Source organism: Chelon labrosus, assembly GCF_963514085.1.
Source record: "Chelon labrosus genome assembly, chromosome: 4".
NCBI lineage: Eukaryota > Metazoa > Chordata > Actinopteri > Mugiliformes > Mugilidae > Chelon > Chelon labrosus.
Window position 1 is genome coordinate 27,500,430 of NC_140340.1, and position 19,700 is coordinate 27,520,129.

The 19,700-nt window shown below is 42.7% G+C and overlaps 1 protein-coding gene across 8 annotated transcripts in view; it reads right to left on the reverse strand.

Moving 5' to 3' along the window:
- Positions 1-19,700, reverse strand: part of celf4 (CUGBP, Elav-like family member 4) — a gene marked incomplete at both ends in the record, with an annotated part of 75,426 nt that overhangs the window by 43,631 nt on the left and 12,095 nt on the right. For all 8 annotated transcript variants that reach the window (XM_084543042.1, XM_084543049.1, XM_084543046.1 and 5 more), the window contains one exon: positions 10,509-10,591. In XM_084543042.1, coding sequence (XP_084399168.1) covers positions 10,509-10,591 — 83 coding nt within the window. The remainder of the gene's footprint in view (positions 1-10,508; positions 10,592-19,700) is intronic.

A 19,700-nucleotide genomic window follows, 5' to 3' on the forward strand; every position in this document is an offset into this window, starting at 1 on the left:
AGTCGCATACACAAACAGCTGCACGCACACACACTTCAAAAAAAAAGAACTGAACCGTCCCCTGTCCCTTCTTGCCTTTGATGACAGCACCCCACACACGTAGGGACTGTATTTAGAGCATGCAAAATCTACTGTCTCCTCCACTCTCCTCTCCTCTCCTCTTCTCCACGCCACAGAGAGAGAGAAAGATACGGAGAGAGAAAAAGAATGAACACCAGATGCAGCGAAATGACACAGTGATAGTTTGCACGCCAAAGCGGGGGAAACATCAACAATGGCAGCAAGAAAAAAAAAAGAAAGAAAGAGAGGCTAGAACAGTAAATAACTTCCATAAGAATGAGTGCAGCCAGAGAGCCAGAGGGGCACCGGGCTCACAGCCTGCACCACAGGGGGAAAGTAAAGCGCTCTGTGCATTGTGATGAGGAATTTGAGCTCTTGTGCTGTTTTAACCTTGCGAACTTGAGGCTGCCTTTCACTGAGTTCTCTTTCAGCTACATATGCCATACATTGTAATTTTCAAGGAGCACTCCAGTGATTAAATACTGCACTTGCACAAAGCATATAACTCACAAGAGACTGCTGGCTAAGACATCCAGTGTATGGCTCAAGCTTGAACGTACCACGCTAGTGCAGGCAGCACACAGAGAAACGCTTGGAACAGAGGCTATACACACACACAGTGTGTCCAGAAAACATGGATTAAGTAATGCTGTCCTTAAGCCACCGATGTGCTTTCATGCCGCATGCATGCTGCCCCGCTGTGCACCTGAAAGCAGCTACCACTCGTGTCTACAGCCACTGCTGCTGTTCACACAGAGTCACAAAAGAACTCACCTTCACCCCAAAAAGTTTCCGCATCTCCCACTATCAAACATAAAAAGGCTCATACAAAAATTGCTTTGATTATCAAATTAACTCAAAACACAGATTTTGGCTGCATTCCCTATGATGAAAAAGGAATTACATGGAAGCAGTACCATGCAAGTTTGATGAAAAAGAAGTGGTGAAGTGGTTAATATGTTTAACATGTGCCTTAAATGCTGAGTGCAGACCCCCCTGCCGTGTTCCCACACCGAAAACAAATGTTTCCACCAGACATCTTGCCATCATAGAAAGACAGAAAGCATGAGAAAGGGGTGTAAGGGGTGGGGTCTGCCTCTCCGGACGTTGCCTATTGATCGCCACTGGGCACACATCACCACAACTTTCACAAATTGCTATTGAGAAGTGACCTGTAATGCAATTACTGGCCAATCTGGGGCCTTGGCTACCATCAATTATTAAAAGTTGCCTGAGTTGTGGCTCGCTATCCCGCCTCAGCTGGAGCGTTGTGTCATTATCACATCTGCCGGCCACCGGCTCACCAGCTGCTTCGGCTGGGTCGGGAATAAGATTTCCAAGCGCCACTTCTCACTCTGTCGAATATAACATACGATACGGGCCAAACTAAGAAACTGAAATTGCTATATTATGCATTCCAGCGGCTACGGTGAAGGTCACAGAATAAAATGGATTCTGTATTTTCTTGGCGCATTACCACTGAGCAAGAAAATAACACTTACTGGAGAGTAAAGCCGCTTTGTGAAACTGGGGGGTTAGTTTGTGCTTTATAGGAACTTTTAAAAGTAAAAAACAACATTAATATTGCAGCACAGCTCACCACTGGGTCCTGGTTTTAAAAACGTTCAGTAGCGTAGTCAATGCCAGTAACAAATCAATATAGTGTTTCTACTCCTAGCGTGCGGCGTCTCACTGTTTTCTAATCACTCTCTCTATATTCCCACCTTGCTACATTGTTAGGTCTTCTGTAATCAGCCATACATTCCTTGAACAGTTTCTGCCATCAGTGTTATGATGAAAGAAGACAGAGACAACAACAGCGTAAGCATTGCATGATAATTGCCCTTTGCTTTGAACTGACACAGTCATTTTTCTTTTGGTTGTTCTCATTATAGAAACCCTTGTTCAAACTGGGCTTGTGATTCTTATTCTCCGCAGTCATTGTGAAATAATTTATTTGTTATCTAGCTCAATACCAATGTAGCACTTTAAAATACTGCTACCAAAGATGCAACATTGCGCCTAGAAAGTAACTTTAACATACATTTTTAAAAGCTTGAACGGCTTTATCCTGAAATTTTGGAAAGCAAGTGATAAGTCATTGCTTAAATAAAGCATCATGCTTGGATAAAGTATCTTAAAGAGACCTCTAATAAAATTAAAGGGCTTAAATAAAGCTGTTCTTGGTAACCTTTAATTTTATAACAGCAGTTGGTTTACATTGAAAACTTGAAAGCTTTGATTAACAGGAAGAACTAAGAGAGATGTAGAGTACAGTCAGCCTTGTGCTGTATAGCAAAAGCTGTAAAACCTCAGAAAAAAAAAAAGGATACTTGAATGAAAATGTTCTGTTTCAAAGCCCCTGCTCTGTTCTGCACCACAGGAGAGACTAGAACAGACTCATCCAGCCACACCAACGCTTGACAGAAAGGAAAGGTATACAGTCTGGACCATAATATTCTCCAACGATCAATAAAACACCACTTTAATAGATAAATTATACTGTAGGTGTGACTGATTTATTGCTTTTTATTGTTTCCAGTTATCTTTCCTCTGTTCTTCAACGTTTAATGTGCATGGTAAATTACCTGAACGGTCCTACAATAAAAAATATCAGACCACACTGCACTTACTGTTGTGGAAATACACACTGCGCTGTATGTGTGTGGGGGCGTGAGAGCATGAAAAAGACAAATAGATATAGCAGTGTGACATGGAACTATTCAGAAAAAAAAAAAAAAAAACTGAACTGGCAGGGTATTTCAAAGCAGCTGGAGTCAGGCGAACTCAATACAGCAGGAGCAGCAGGAGGTAAAACTATGACAATGGCAGAATGACTATCACAACCAGCTTATGGAGATACTTAAATCTGTGAACTATACGCACGGCCAGAGCTGAAGTCAGGCGCACACTGGTTAGGATGCTATTAAAGCGTTTTTTTTTTTTGTTTTTTTTTGAAGAATGGTTCCAGCTGCAGCAGCCCGTGCTTCTGTCCTCTCCCCAGCGACAGCCACAGCCACTGCCGGTAGTAAGTAAGTGCACGGCTTTGAGAACAACTCCAGTCGTACATCCCAGAACTGGATGGCTGATTTCTCTGCACTTGGGCATCACAGAGGATTTAAAAAAAAATCAATTTGTTCTTTTACCAATGAACTGCACTTGAAAATTAATTCTTTTTTTAACCACTTTCCATGGTGAGCGCATGGAAGAGGCCTAAACTCCCCGTCGTGACATTAAGACTTGTAAATGCTCCGTGGAGCAGGATGTTGGGCGTGAACGCTCACTGGTGCACTGCAAGGCTGTGCTTTTGCGGATCAATACAAACTCCAGGAAAGGACAAGTTGATTCGAGGCTGTGACAATAGCTTGGGTCGGCAACAGACAGAGATGCTGAAAAGAACAGGGCATGGCTGAATTTGTGAAGTGCGGGCATGCTTTTAGTGCAAATATAAAAACACTGAGATCACCCAATAATGGCACTTACCAGAGGTGTTTTGAGCCGTTCAGACAGTTCAATCAATTTCTTTATAGAGCACATCACACTTTTTAAAACTACTCGTGGCTGAGGGCTTCTTCGTCCTCTGCAACATTTCCCTGGGCATCAATTTGTTGCAATTTTACTTATAAGGGGAGAATAAGTGTGACTTCAAATTCTAATAAGGATTTATACAGAATGCATGTCATTTATACAGAGACATTTTCATAAACCCTAGACTTTTAGGACAGTTACAGTATAGGACAGTTAAGTGGGGCAGTATTTAAACACTCATTTTCAAACGAGATTAACATCAGAACCCAGGTTACTGCCTTAAGAGGTGTAGTAGTGTGATTCCACGTATGGATCATCAATCTACTGACCCAGTGGGTAGCATGCACCACTTTTGAAATTAGTTGGCTTATTGGACGATAGTGAACTACTGCCTCGAGACAGATGAATTTTTCTCATTCGCACAATCTGCTCAAACTCCACTTGGCAACGGGAGGTTGTAACATCAAGCCTCGAGCCCAACGATAATGGGAGCATTCAGACTTTATATGACAAAAGATGGCGCGTAGGCTTGTAATGATCTTTGTTACAATTACACCACCATTCATGCTTCACTCCTCAAAGGGGTTTAATCAAAGCTGCTGCACATGGCCAAAAGTAGGTGGACGGACAAGCACTACAACCAAATCAGACTTAATCATTCAAAATATAGAGTTGACCTTTTGAAATGTTCTCCTTTTGAATTTGCTGTTGTGTGCTTTTGGTTCGTTTATTTTTTATTTATTTTTTTCAGTTTTGAAAAGGTTGGGCATTATGCTAAAAAGTTTGTATGCCATCCAACCAAGATGAAAAGCAAAGTGTTTATAGCTATTGAGCTGGTGAGCCTTCACAGAGAAGAGAGAGATGCCAAAATTGTCCAAATGTAGAAAACAGACACTCACAGCATGATGTGAATATGACCTTGCCGGTTAGGAAATAAAGAATATTTGGAAGAAGAGTTTTGACATGTTTTTTGACCATCGAGCAAGCACTTGAACTGATTTATACAGCACTGAGAGCATAAGCCCATATACACTAGCCTCAGTGTAGTTCAGGACACAAATCAATCAATGAATGAATCAAACTAAAGCCACGGGCCTTAATCTGCAGTGCTGTCTACAACTCTTTCCCCATGGCTTTGGAAACAGGCTGCAGGAATTTGCTCCCAATAAGAACTTTAGCGAGAAAGGCAACTGATGTTTGGCGATAAGGCCCAGCTGACAGTCACCTTTTCAGTTAATACCAGAGGTGTTTGCCGGGATTGAGGTCAATACCCTGTGCAGACCAGTCATGTTCTTCCACAGCAAACTGAGAAAAACATTTTTTAGCTTGGACTTTGTAGGGGCACATGGTGAAAGACACAATGTACCCTTCCCAAAACGGCAGATAAAAAGTTTGAATCATGTTATTGTCCAAAAAGTCACTTTATTCTGCAGCATAAATATGTGCCTGAACTGAAACTAAGGGGTGTAATCCAAAAGCCAAGAACATTAACAGGGCCATATAATGTATTTAATCCAACTGAGTTTAGTCCCTCTCTGGGTTGTTAGAAACAAATTCTTACAAAATTAATGAACTATGATGGCTTTGTCAACAAATAGTAGAATCTGTGTTTAACTCAGAACACTATTTTCAGAGTGTCTTGCTGCATCTCTGCTGTCTGTTGGGGAGACTCATTAGAGTTTTTATTGCAGGCCTATGACCTGCCAGATTCAGGCTGTACACTGCCTCGCTTAAAAGCTTTGCTCCAGTTTGGACACTGGATGCTGTTTATTCTTTTGTTACCTAGACTACTGCCGATGCATGCTGCTCTTTACTTTTTATTGTTAGGCATATAAGACTGATATAAGCTGCTCTTTGAGTCTCTGTCTTTGTGAAGCATATATGCTTATTGATTTTGTGTGCCAGAGTCGCTTTAAGTAAAACTTGCTTGTGCATCACTCCAGGATTCTGTCAATGGCCGTGTATTCATTAAGTGGAGCGCGTCATGTGGCAAACGGTTTTCTTTTGGATAAGGGTGATTAGGATAGTTGATGAGGTGATGGCCTGGGGAAAGGGAGGGGGACGTTTTAGCTCCAGGGTCCGTGGCATTATTCATGTGGACGTGCAGCTGTGCCTCCTGCACATTGCGCCACTAATCTAAAACTACCACAAGGAGTGAACTACTGTACTTGTGCACGCTTAGGGGAAACAAATCATAAATGAGCAAATGAGCACCGGCAACCCCTCCCCCTCAACCAAACACCTCTTCACCCACTTCACCTGGGGAGCCTGGCAGCTATCGACCAAAGAGGGCGACTTATTGAGAAAAAGCTGCCATGAAACTGGGTCGCAGGAGCCAATCAATGCCATGGATTTCTTGCCCTGGCATTATCTAGACTGAGAGAAGTGTGTGTGTGGGGGGGGGGAGAGAAACAGACACAAATCAGTCGGCATGGAGGCACCTCAACTATACCTCTCCTCCCACTCCCTCCATCCACCCACTCTCTCCAATCTGCCTCTATCCACCCCTTCCTCTTTCCTCCCTCCTGCTATTCATTTGCTTTCCTGTCTTTTCTGTTGTTTGTTTGCCCCTGGGCTGAAAACTCTGTGTGTTTATGTGCCTCTCCGTTTGTGTGTGTGTGTGTGTGTGCGTGTCTGTGTGTGAAAGCGCTCTGAAATGACGCATTGATTCACAGTGTTCTATATTTTCTCATCTGGCTCACTATTACAGTGAGAGTCAATCGACGCCGTATTTCTCTCTCGCCCGCTCCCTCTCTCTTTTACTTTCTCCCTGTTTCTTTCCCTCTCTCTCTCTTTCCGTGAGTATCAGAGTATCATGTTGTTGAATGAAAGTGTTTACGTGGAGTGTTCTGTTGCAGTTACAAGTGTGTGAGCACATGTGTTGAGAGGATCAGCGTTGGGTTTTGTACCTGTTTGTGCGTGTTTGTATGCATTATTTTCTGACTCAGTAGACGGTGCTTCATATTCATACATAAGTGCATGCTCCTTTGTGCACCACTGTGTTGGGGCATATTGTAATGCTGCTGTGGCCTGTACTGTACATCTGACACTGTGGTTGAAGGGGATCTGTTTTTTGTGTGTTTGTGTTCGTATTTATGTGTGCAGGAGGATTTGCTGTTGGGTATTTGTACCCTGCGGTTTGTGCACACGCCACACTAGCTCTAGCTCTGCAACTCCACCCTGTTGACCCACACGTAAACACACAACCGCACACAACCACACACACACGCACACACGTGCACGCACAAAAACACATCCTCCCACTCGTGAGGACTTTTGCCAAAATCAATAGAGGAGCTTTTTAATGCCTCTCGCTGTAGTACGAGTCTGAAACTGGAGCGCAGGATCACAAGTATGGCAGTCAGGGCCTGGCGTTTGGGACGCGCCCCATTTTAGCTCTGTCTCTCATAACCATCTCCAAAAGAAAAAAAAAAAACTTCCATCTTCTATCTTGTCAGTTAATGGGTAACTCAAATAAGGAAATGAAACTTTTTCACTGGTGTTCTTGCATTATATTGCCTGTGTTGGTTGTGCTGTTCACATGTAATTAGGAATGATTATTATTTTTTTCACAATATTCTGCCATTAATTAGCATACATAGTGTGGGGTAGGATTTAACTTCAGTGACTAGTGCCGATTGTAATATGCAATACAGCTGAATTATCTTGTATATGGTCACCCTGCCCACTCACATGGAAACCTACGGCCAATTTTGGATCACCGTACCAGCAAGTCTTTGTAAGAGGATACACAGCACATACACAGGGAGAACAAGTAAACTCTGCATAGAAAGGCCAGCAGGTTAGAACCCATAACCTTTCAAAATGTGATGCTAACCACTGCTACGGGTTACTACCACCCACAGCAGAAGGGTAATGGAAATTAATGTTGTTTAGTTTTTTTTTTATGCTAGTGATTAGCACTGTGATTAGCATCTACTCTCGAGTTTCTGTTGAGTTCCTTTCTCAAAAACAACTGATAAAGACACAATGACGCTCCTAATCTGTGACAACCAACCAACAATCAGACTAAACACACTGCAGAAGTCCAAATATATATAAATACCAAGTATAACTTATTTCTCATTTCCCAGAAAGTTCCCAATAGTTATTCTCTTGTTTCATTTAATTGCCCGTAGGAACAAATTTCAAACGAAAGAAAATTCCACAAGGAAAAAATACAAGTCACATTATAGTTAAGCAATCAAAGAAATGCTGTGGGTCACATTATATGGTCTTATAGCAGAAAGGGTTTGCTGTCAGACACTCCTGAATTTCTAGTTTCACTGCAGGCTTTCTGTACCTGCAAAATACACTCTGTGGAGCTGAATCATGTTATAAAAATATGTAATAATATAGAATTGAGCTTGGAATCAGGAGCAAATAAACACAATTGGTACATCCATACTTTTTACTGAGCCATTTCGCTTTTTGAATAAAAAAAATATTATGGCCGTTCCTTGCTTAATGGGCTCAGCGGCCTGTTGGCCCATCAGTGATCCATGCATGGGTCCAGGGAGTCCTCTGCTGTCTTTGCTCTCAAGTCACTGCATTGGTTTATCTTTCAGCTATACCTCTTGCATACTTTGAATGCCTTCAAACAATGCAGCAACAGCACTGGCTTCTGTGTCAGTTGTCAGCAGGGTTGATTTAATTATGTTAGCAGAAACTTATCCTCCATCAGCATAATCCTGTGCACCTGCAGTTTATAGTGCTATAATGGAATGAGGAATGTGAAAACAGTTTGTCATCTATCACGAGTGGTTCAATGTCAGTGTCACTTTAACATCAGTATTCTTGCTTGTCACTTGTTTACCAAAAAACTCTCCCGACACACTGCACCCGCTCAGTAGCATGCACACACACACACACGCAAACTCACACAAACATTCACACAAGGCAGCCCTCAGTACTTTGTCTGAGCTACACCAACAGCCTACAGCCACGCTTACAGGGCATTTCCACTAGGAAGTCAAATCCCCTCTTCTCTCGGCTCACCTGGCAGCTGAACAAAACATAAAAAAAAAAAACACGGCAGAAAAGTTTTTAAACGTAAGGGTTGGGGAGCAACTTTGACGATAAAAAGCGCATCAGGACACGAAGTGAAGGGGAAAGAGGCTTTAACAGGGAAAAAGGGGGATTTCATTTTCAGGGTTTTGGTTGTGTTGGCCCATGAGTGGGGGATTGATAGAAGATGGAGGAAGAGAGAAAAGAAGGCAGGTGAAAAAAAACCTCCCAAATGGAACAGAGGGAAGAGGGTGTAGTCGTGCACCATAAAACGTCCCACTGCCTTTCCCAGGGCCAAGTCCTCGCTCTGCTCCTAATGAACTCATTTATTCTGTTTTGCCGGCTTTACCTCCACCTGCAACAAAAGGCAGTCTCCTGGTCTGCCTCTCCGAATGCTCTGCTTCAGGGTTTGTTAAGCATCTAGGTCTGTCCTGTGGCATTACTTTTGTTTACTTAACGTTCACCATCTATCAAATGCAAACCCGAGACTATCCTCCGCTGGCAAAGACATTGCTGATTAACATTTCCTTGTACGACATACTTGATTACAAGTGACTGATTACAAGTGGCTCTTGATTCATATTGTGTGGCATGTAAAGCCAAATGCAAACTCTTCCCCTTCAAACCTGTAAAAGGGGGAATCCTTGACAATGTTTTTGAGCCCATATATTCTGGTCTGTGTCAAACAATAGCAACAAAGGCAAAAACATCAATCGGCATCACACTTTGTGTGAACATAAAATCGCATTCTGGTTTTGGCCAAATATTTAATCTCTCCTCCTCTCTCTCTCTGCATCTCTGTCTCTCCCTCCCTCTTTCTTTCTGAATAATATGCCACTGGGAAGAGGAAAAAAAAAAACCGAGAGCACGGATCCCCACTCCTCCGCTCTTCTCGACTGCACGTCTGTGATGTCATAATCACTCACATCAAAGGCTGCGCGCTCAACACGGCGACTGTCAGCTTCCCTGGAGGCGTCATTAAAAACGAACAGAGCAAACCGAGCCAGGCCTGACAGAAACGCATCAAAACTTCCTAACACACGCACACACACATGCGCTACATCCATGTGCGTGCTCACACACATGCATTCAGGTGCATGCACACACAAGTCAAAATGCGTGACAGAGAAACACACACACACACAAATATGTAATCACAAAATCATGTATACACTAAAGAAAACGCTCACATAGAAGACAATCCGTCAGACTCACATACACAGTCTGCTAACAACTGAATATCTGTGTCTTCTTTATGAGAGTGTCAAAACTCCCTCCTTCTATCATGCATGAATAGGAGCTGAGCATTTAGACGAGCGCACGTTGCATTGTACATGTGAGTGGCAACAGTCACAGCATGTGAACATCTGTCGTAAAGATGCGCTGTCGTGATATCCATTCATGATGCACGCTCGTGTCGTTGCCAGTCAGGAAATGTGCATGTATAAATGTAGAAAAAGCCTACATCTATCTGCCCACCCTCTTCTCATCTCTCACACACACTTGCCCACACACGTGTATGCATGCACGCGCACAGACACACACTCATTTACACAAACTGGAGGAAGGACTATAAATAGTATGATGTGATGCTGTGTGGTTTTTCCCTATGGGTTTGTGTGTGGGAGTGTGTGTGTGTGTGTGTGACTGTCAAAGTGAAGAAAGAGTGAAGCAGATGAGGAGAAGGAAGTTTAAGAGAAAGAGGGGTTGTGCTCATGTCTGCTGTACAGTCAGTGATAAACAGTACATGACACACATGGCAAAGAAAGAGACTCCCCTTTGATTTGAAATAAATATAAGTCATTATATGTTAACAGGAGCATCTGTGTTTCTGTGTGTGAGATTGAATCCAAGATGTGTTTATGTAAGATTTTGCTTCTGGGTCGTCATGGCATTCCTCTCGTATGACTTACCCCTGGCAGGGTCTTCTGCTCGTGCAATGCATTCTGGGCTTTCAGGGCTGACTCTCTGGCACAGTAGGTGAGGAAGGCACAGCCTGAAATACAGCAAGACAGAGAAAGAGAGAGACATACAGTAGTTATGCTATGTGTACTGGGGATAGAGAAGGAGAGACAACTATGGGAGGGGGCTCCACCAATCATCAGCAAATAGCCGATAACAGCACACACACACACACACACACACACACACACACACACACACACACACACACACACACAGGAACACACAGAGGGAGCCTGCAGGCTTAGCTCTGAAACTCCATCTACACGGCCTCGCTGGGAATTCTCCCGTGTTTGTGTGTGTGCCAGGGCACAGTGAACAGCATTTCAGACACAGAACAAACTGCACATTTCTGGTTATACAAACGCAAACCACATGCATGCCAAAGAGAAATAAGTGGGACCAGAAATTGCAGGGACGTGGGACGATTTGTGCATTCTGTTGCGGGAGAAGCCACTATGGCCACATCAACGCATCAAATCTGACCAAGCTTTCTCCCTGGCAGTTTAAAATAGCAGTTATCCATTCGTCCATCGCACTCTTCTGGCTGCTGTGACAGGGATAGACAGCCTGACAGCTTCTCTCTCTCTCTCTCTCTCCCTCTTCCTCTCTCTCTCTCTCTCTCTCTCTCTCTCTCTCTCTCTCTAACACCCGCCCTTCCCTCTCCTCCCTCCACCCTTCATTTCTCCATCTCGCTGCTCCATATGTTCCAAGACTACCCACAATCCTTGGTTTTGTTAGCACCTGGGTTGACATGTGGGGGCGGAAAGAAGATGGAGACGCAGGAGGCAAGGAAGAAGACGAAGCCGTGGGGAATGTGTAAGCTGTTCCCTCGCCACCCTCTGTTGACAGAGAGGCGCACACCACTGTCAGAAAGCTGACAAACTGTCAATCTGCGGATCAAGGCTAATGATTCATGTGTTTGACAGTTGAATAAAACACTTACAAAGACAATTGCATAACAGGCTGTGGTGGCACAGTTTGAGCTCATGGGGGAGTATGATTGGACTCTGGTCAAATTTAAACAGATATTTAAACGCATTACAATTAAAAAGTCCATCTAGCAAACAAAGAGATAGACATAAACGTAACAGCTGCAAGGAAAAAAAAAAAGAGTTCCGGCAAATGTCTTTTCCTGAATTACAGACGTCTACAAGATTTTTGCAGACTGTTCCCTGCTGCCACGAACACAAAGAGACAAAAGAATCACAGTTTGTTCTGGGAACATCAAGGGCTAAGCATTAGACGATTATCATAGACCCCCCCCCCCCCCCAAAAGACACAGACACAGTGCCGTTTAAAGGAAACACACCCTTCGTGTAGCTCTACCCATTTGTGTTTCTCTTTGTTCTTTTTTGAATTCCGGGGCTATTTATTGTTGAGGGCAGCGGCATGTAGAAGCAGCATGCCTCCCATCCTCTCTGCTCCATGTCTTTAACCCCAGGTCGTCCTGATGGGGGGACACTGGGGAGCTCCGCCTGTTGGTGTTTTTAATTAACGGGCCTCTCTCTCATTAGGCGAAGTGGGAGCTGGCCGCTGACAGCTTGGCTAGCTCCTCGTCCTCTCTGGGCCTGTCGTGTTAACACTACATGCCTGCGCAGTCCCATAGGAAAGACATGCAAGCCTCTGGTTCATACGACTCTCTCACTCGCACGTTTTGGAGCACAGACACCTCTGCAACCCTCGAAGAAGTATTTAGATCCTTCGCAGTAAACAACAGAGCAATACTACAACGTGAAAATACTCCAATACTTCATTCAAAATTGTCCAGAGAGAGAATTATTTGCAAAAGGCAAAATTTTACATTTGCATTTTGCAATTATTAGACGTTTGCGAGTGTGTAAGCAGCTTTTTGATATATGAGTGTGGCTGATTTTGAGATTATATTTACTTCTTTATTACAGTAGGGTAGGTTTATCCATTGGCTTCCAGTCTGTTTTACACACACAACTGTAAACGGCCTCTATGTAATACAAAAGTTGCAAGCTACTGTAGGCTCCAAATGTTAAGCATATCAACAGACACTAGTCTATGAAAAAAAAATGGTTAGGTATAGACAGTAACAACACTTGACTATGGTTAGGGAAATGCTGTGTTATTGGTTTAATACATTTTTAATAAATAAAAAAAAGCCTAGGTTGTGGTTCATATATTCTTTATATAAAAATAAATGTAAATTGGATTTGTGAAGTTGTACTATATAACAAAAAAATTAAGTACAGCAAAATTATGGTAATTAAAATGTATTTAGTTAGGGTCCACCCTTCTGTATACATAGATGAGGCATGGATCCTAACATGGTAAAACAGACAAACACACACACACATACACACACACATGAAAAGTGACAGTCAACAAACGTTCAATTTATCATCATTGTCACAAGTCAGATGCTGGCAGCGGCTCTGGTATCTGACTAAGACCCATATTGGCCCAGGAGAGAGAGATAAGCTGTTTGTTTCTGCTGTCAATGCTGCCAATTTGGTTTCCCATCACTTCAAATTCAAATCAACAGCAGCGCAGAGGGGATCTGAGAGAATGTGTGTGTGAGAGGGGAGAGGAGGGAGAGAGAAGGAAGGGCAAGGGAGCAAAAAGAAAGAGGGGGAGGAGAACAGTAGAGAGGAAAAGCAGAACAGTGAGGGATGCTCGGTGAGAGAGGGAGAGAGACTAGATAAGATCACCTAGCTTCTGTGAACACCATCCCCCTGTGTCCTACACTGGCTTCTTATCTGAACTGCTGCAGACACCCTAAAGGGACACACACCCACCGAGAGAGAGAGAGAGAGAGGGAGAGAGAGAGAGAGAGAGAGAGAGAGAAATATGGAGAAGGAAATGAGAGAAGATGAAAGACAGCAGCAAGGGAATGGTGGAGACTGAATAACTTTCTGGTGGGGGGAGAAGAAAGGAATCCACCAACTGTCACCAGGCCTTATTTAAATGACAGCTGTGTTGGACCACATAGAGCTTTGACCTTGTTAAGTGTGGAAATCCTTGACGTGATGAGATGTCTTTGCCTGATGAGTCGACTCTGAGGAAACTGTTATCTTTGTATATTTAGAGAGATGTAATTCTGTATTTAAAGTCACATCACATATTAGAATTGATACATTTGAGAATATGACTAAAGCTGCTTATTCACGCAGTCTGTTGTTGCTGAAGATACTTGAACACATAAGTAAAAGTTTCTTGTTTGGAACATTTCAGATATACCAATATATTAGTCTTGGTTTGGTGGAATCGTCATGTACAGTGAATGATGGAACAGGAACGTAGCCAGGATTCTGGCTAACTAGAACGCTCAGAGCAACATTATTTCCCATTTGAAATATACAAGTGCTTCAGGAGGTTGTGTGCTCATGTGATGTATAAGTAAGTTGTTGCAGAAGTGCCAAAACTGCAGTTCCTTGAATGACCACTTGAAGCTGGCAAAAGACCTCCATGTTAAACTTTATTCATTCATTCATTCATTTTCTGTAACTGAAGCGTTGTGGGGGGACTGGAGCCTATCCCAGCTGTCATTGGGCGAGAGGTCGCCAGTCTATCACAGGGCATGTTAAACTTTACAGGGGATATAAACATGTTTACAACCTGATACAAAAGGTTTTGGGGATTTTTGATGTTTTAATTTTAAATATATAGATATGATTCACATGTTAAATTATATCAAATTTAATAATTCATGACTAAGGTAATGTCTGTCTCTCTGTGTTAGCCCTGTGATAGACTGGCGACCTGTCCAGAGTGTAGCCCACCTCTCGCGCAATGACAGCTGGGATAGGCTCCAGACCCCCTTGCGACCCTCCAGAGGACAAGTGGTTACAGAAAATAAATGAATGAATGAATGACGAAGGTAATGCTGCTTAGAGTGACATCTGGGTGGCCTCAAGAGCTGCTATATGTAGCCTGGATTTAGGGGGAGTCACTTTTGATTTGTCACTTGGAAGCTGCATGTCCATCGCTCATAATGGCCAAACGCAATACCCCCTGATCCATTTCCTTTTCTCTTGGTTGTCACTCAAATACTGGATACAGACATCAGTGTGCTGTTTAAATGCTCAGAGCCAAAAAAACAAACAAAAACAACAACTCTAAAAGATGTTGTCTGTAGCTGTTGATCTCACTAAAAAGCACATGAACTCTTCAAAGTTGCAAAAAAAATTTCCCAATTAGGGGAAAGAGCCCATCGGAGGAGCTGTGAATGCAGCATATGCCCTTGAGTAGTTAAATGCTCCAGCCATTTACTTTGACTGTTAGCGTTGGTGCTACTTAAATGAGCTGTGTTGTTTTAACAATAAATCAATGAGTGGAGAGTTCCTAGGCTTGTCCCTGTGAATAACTACTTTCACATAATGCATGTGTCATACATTCTTAACATAAAAATGTTGATTATAGATATATTTTTTAACTCTTGGAGGTAATGTTGCAACTTATCTAAGGATAAAACATCTAGAAACATCTAGTTCTATCATGTGTGGTTACTGTGCAGGAACAATATGTAATCTTATTCTCAGACAATTAAAAAAACACAGAAACACAGAAACAGTACAGAGACCATGACCTCTGTGACGTCAGAAGCTACGGCACTGGATGGGGACACTCTGGTCTTCAAATTCCCCTCTATAGCTAATTAAGATCCTGCTGAAATTAAGAGCACTCCTGATTTAGTGCTTTGCTGGACACATGAATTAATTTTTCCAGCATGCATCGGCTGATGCCACCCAAGACTAGAAAACTTGAGGGACGATGTTATTGCACAGAATTCTCTAATTATCTTGTGCCTATTAATTCAGGGATTGTAAAAGGCTGACATAAAAAGTTCCCCCTCTCTTTCTCTCTCTCTCCTTTTATTCCCAGCCACAGACGGGTTGAAACTCCCAGTGATCATTTAAATATTTCAGAACATCTTGGTAAGAGCCTAAAAAGAGTCAATAGCATTAAAAAGCTTTATCCGAGCCGCAGCTGAAACTGTGCGCCACATAGCTCTGGAACTCTGCCTCGAAAAACTCTGGCAAGAAACTTTGTTTGAGGCTGTCCAATTTCAATCAGTCAATAGAAATCTCTGCGTCTCCCCCTACCTCAGTCCTGTTAGCACTTATCTTCCCGCCTGAAAGGGTTGACCAAGGACAGCCTTTGCTCAATAAACAGAAGAATGTTTTTTTCCCCTCATTTTTAAAAGATTGACCTTAAGACAAGAACGTTCTGACTGGATTTTTGTGAGTACTAAGGCTTAGATAACGCTCTTCAATTCACCCTCGAAATGGGTCAGAGTAAAGACGGAAATTCTTGACTTATTGTGTTCAGAGCAATTGCCTATAAAGCCTTGGTCCTTTAGTCATACGGTGGAAACGAGTATCACTGAGTGCAAAAGAGGAATACTAATAAGAGCATATTAAAAGATTTTCTCATTCAAGAATGATACATGTTTGCCTTGTACTGCTGTAACTGGCACACTCAATAGAGCCATAGCATTGTTAGAGAAATGTTAATACACTAGTTCAGTTCAGAAGATTTTATTTTCCAGTGTAAAATACAGCCACCGTTTCTGCAGCTGTGTGTCTGCCGTAGATTATTCCTCCACATTCTTCTAACAGCTTTATTGGCTGTGGAATAATTGTCCTTGTAGCTCTGATGCTTGGGTCCATTGAAATGCTTTTTGGATTAATTAAAACTTCTCCAAGTTAAAAATCTCCATCTGAATCTAGTATCAAAGCATAAAATAAAAAAAAAGACCCAGACAAGCCCCCTCAGTTTTGGTTCCACAAGGAATAGTAATTCAATAAAGCGTGCGGCAGTCGCTCATATCCCCCTCACCTTTGCTGACCTTTCAGATCATTACTCACCGTGGAACAAAAGAGACAGAGGATAGAAGCTATTTTAGGGGACACGGCCAAGGTCTCCAGGAACACTCTGACTTTCTCCCGTATCATCTTAAAATCTTTAATTGGCAGCTTGTAAACCCTGATTGAATAAAAAAGCACTTTCAAGCCCACAATGAGCTCGGAGAACAGAACTGTACCCTGTGTGAACAGAGGGGAGGAAAGAAACTTCAATTACTCACATAAGGCTTTTTTTTTCTTTGTGTAAATCAGGCCTTAAAAATTCAGGAGCTGTTTCAGGGACTAATCAATGCTGGTCTTGAGTGTGATATTATTTCAGCAGAGTGAGGCAGAGCTAAGGGGCAGTATTATGAAAGAGGAGGTGAATTCATTTGTAATGGCATGTAATAGAAGTCTCAGCTCTCCCATAGGCGACTATATGCAGATCCCTGTCCTCTGTTCAGCGATACTATAAGAATCTGTAATATAGAAACACATAACGAGCATGACACTGAGGGAACCGGAGAGCAAGAAAAGACAGAAAATGATAACAGCCAAGTGATGGATGAATCGCAAAGGGACAGCACTGCCGTACATCTTCAAATGTACAACTTTTATTTTTCTCAAATGTGTAGAACTTAGTCATTTTGAAGAATAAAAGTGACTCCGGTTGTAATTTAATTACTTTCTGAGGTCATCAAATTAAAGTCTATATTCTGGGTGAATACCTACTTCTGACTGACTGGAAGGTGTAAAATAAATTCCAATAACTGGCCAATTCCTGCAAGACTGTTTCATCACCGTGCCAAATCAAAGCCCTCCGAGAGTTTCGGAATGTATCTTTTCAGCGATACAATGAAAAACAGTCTGAAACAATTACCTTTGAGTGTCCCAAAAATGTGTGGGCACCTTGTGTGGGAATGAAAATTACCTGGTTTCTGAAAATAAAAGCGCGTTAAACTAAAGAACTTGATTGCACATCACACTCCTGTATCTGCGTGCAGCTGTACTTTTAGGAAGAAATAAGGAGAGATTACAGGTTAGCACTATTTTTTCCTTTTACATTGCAACCATAGAGAGATGATGGCAAAGATAGATTGTTTTTTTGTCATGACCAAAAATGTCTGACAAACAATTGGAATTTAACTTTGGTATGTTTATGTGTGTGTGAGAGAGTGAGAGTTCCTGAAGATAACAAGTCCCATCTCTGCCCAGCTTCCCAGAGTGTCCGTCTCTAAGCTGTGCTAATCGATTGGCGAAGGAGGAAAAAGGGCCAGCTTTAATGTGTTGCATGTGAAGGATTTACTGGAGAGCAGAGTCACTGAATCAATGGAGTAGAAAATGCATCATTAGGACAGTGTACCCCCCCCCCACTCACTCTCACACACACACACACCACCCACACTTCTGTCCCTCCCTCACCCTCCACCCCCTTCTCATCCCCCTGGTCCTTTGAGGGTCGGGACGCAAGCATACATAGAAAGGGCTTATACCATGTGATGCTTGTGCTCTCATCCCACAAAGTAAAAAAAAACAAAAAAAAAACACCTTAAACAACACTCACACAGAGTGCATTACATGAAACATAAATGTTTGAACACTCACTTGTACACACTTGTTAAAAGCTCCCCTGATGGCGAAACACACACATCATATGTCTCGAGTTGTCCCCAGTATCCCAGCAGACGAATCGCTTCACCCCTCTTCCCTACCTCAGCCATTTTGTCAGGAGATGTTTGGGAGACCCAAATTTAGCTTTTCAGGATATGAATTATTAAATACGGAATGACTCCTAAGATGAACCAAAAGTCTGCAGCAGGTAGGTCAGCTCAGGGAATGTATTGATGCTGACTAATATAACCAGTCAGCATCAGATAGCAGAACATTTCCATGCCCAACAGTTCAGTGTCTTATTTGGGAACATTGTACTTGGCAGAGTGTAAAAAAAGAACTCAGTGTTTGGACGATAACTGGACAGTAAAACTCTCCTCCAAAATCCAGACTACGCAGCACTTTAAGACCGAGAAGTGTCTTCAGTGATTTGCGTTGTTCTTGTGTACATCAGGGCACAATATCTCAGAATGAGTTCACATTGGACAGTTCTGCTATCTGTGTGGAAGCCATGTAGCAAACTTGGCTTTCATAAAGATTAGAGCTTGTTTGCAGGTAGGTTCTGCACAGTTTTGCACTTTTTTTTGATAGGATTGGAAAAGGCTGATGGTAAAGTATTAGCAAAATGTTCAGACTCTGATCTAAGACAAGTTTTACAGTCTGTCAGATGATAGATAGATAGATAGATAGATAGATAGATAGATAGATAGATAGATAGTGTCAACAGTCAGACGAGGACTTCGCAAAGCAGATTATTCAAATATCCATCTACAGATGAATCATGTATCACTAAGAAGACAAAGTGCTTTAATTCTATCGTGGGAGTGGTCCCATGTCTCATCCCCCTGGTAAAACACTTACAGGATAAACACTCCCATTAATATTCCTCTGTGCTCCTCTTGCCTCCTCTCCTTTCCTCTCCCTGTCCTATTATACCGCCTCGACGGACATCCTGTCCTGTCCCGTCCGCCTTGCCAACCTGCAAGATGGAGATGAGAGGACGATCCAAATGCAGAAGGGGGAACATGAATCATTACACTTCCTGTTGTTGCACACCGTCCAGGGAAGGAAGAGAGAGGACGCCCCCGGGGCTCCGATTGATTCCGGAGACTTAATTGGGTTTATTAGCCAAGATGTTGGGCCCCGTGAGGAGGCTCCCAGAGGCCGCTGAGTCCCCCCCACCCCCATTCCCACTCTTCTGAAGGAGAAAGCCTGCGTAATTGTTTTCCCTCCATCTTCTGTGTCATTGTCGGATGGGTCCTGCGGGATTATTAGCAACCCCAGGTCCCTCAATAATTCATCCAGAGCTATTTATACACAGATGGAGAGTCCTCTAAAGTCTCCCCCAGTGAGATTATCTGACGCTTAGACAGACAGACAGAGAGAGAGCGATGGAGAGAAACAGGGTTACAAAGAAAAAAGCACGAGAGAGATAGACAGAGGGAAAATGAGGGAGACGTACAAAGAGAGTAAGAAGGATGGAGGGAGGTAATGACAAAAAGAAATGCAAAGGCGAGCAAAGCAAGTCTGACAGAGTATAAAACAGTGAGAACGAGAGACAGCAGCGTTTTAGGTAGACACAATGACAATGATTCTGGTGTGCATTGAGTTTCAAGGTGAAACTCTCTCCTTTGCTTTGCCAAAGTGAACAAAAGCACCGTCCCGGGAATAGCATACCCTCACACAACACACATTAATGGCTTTTAATCTTCCCCC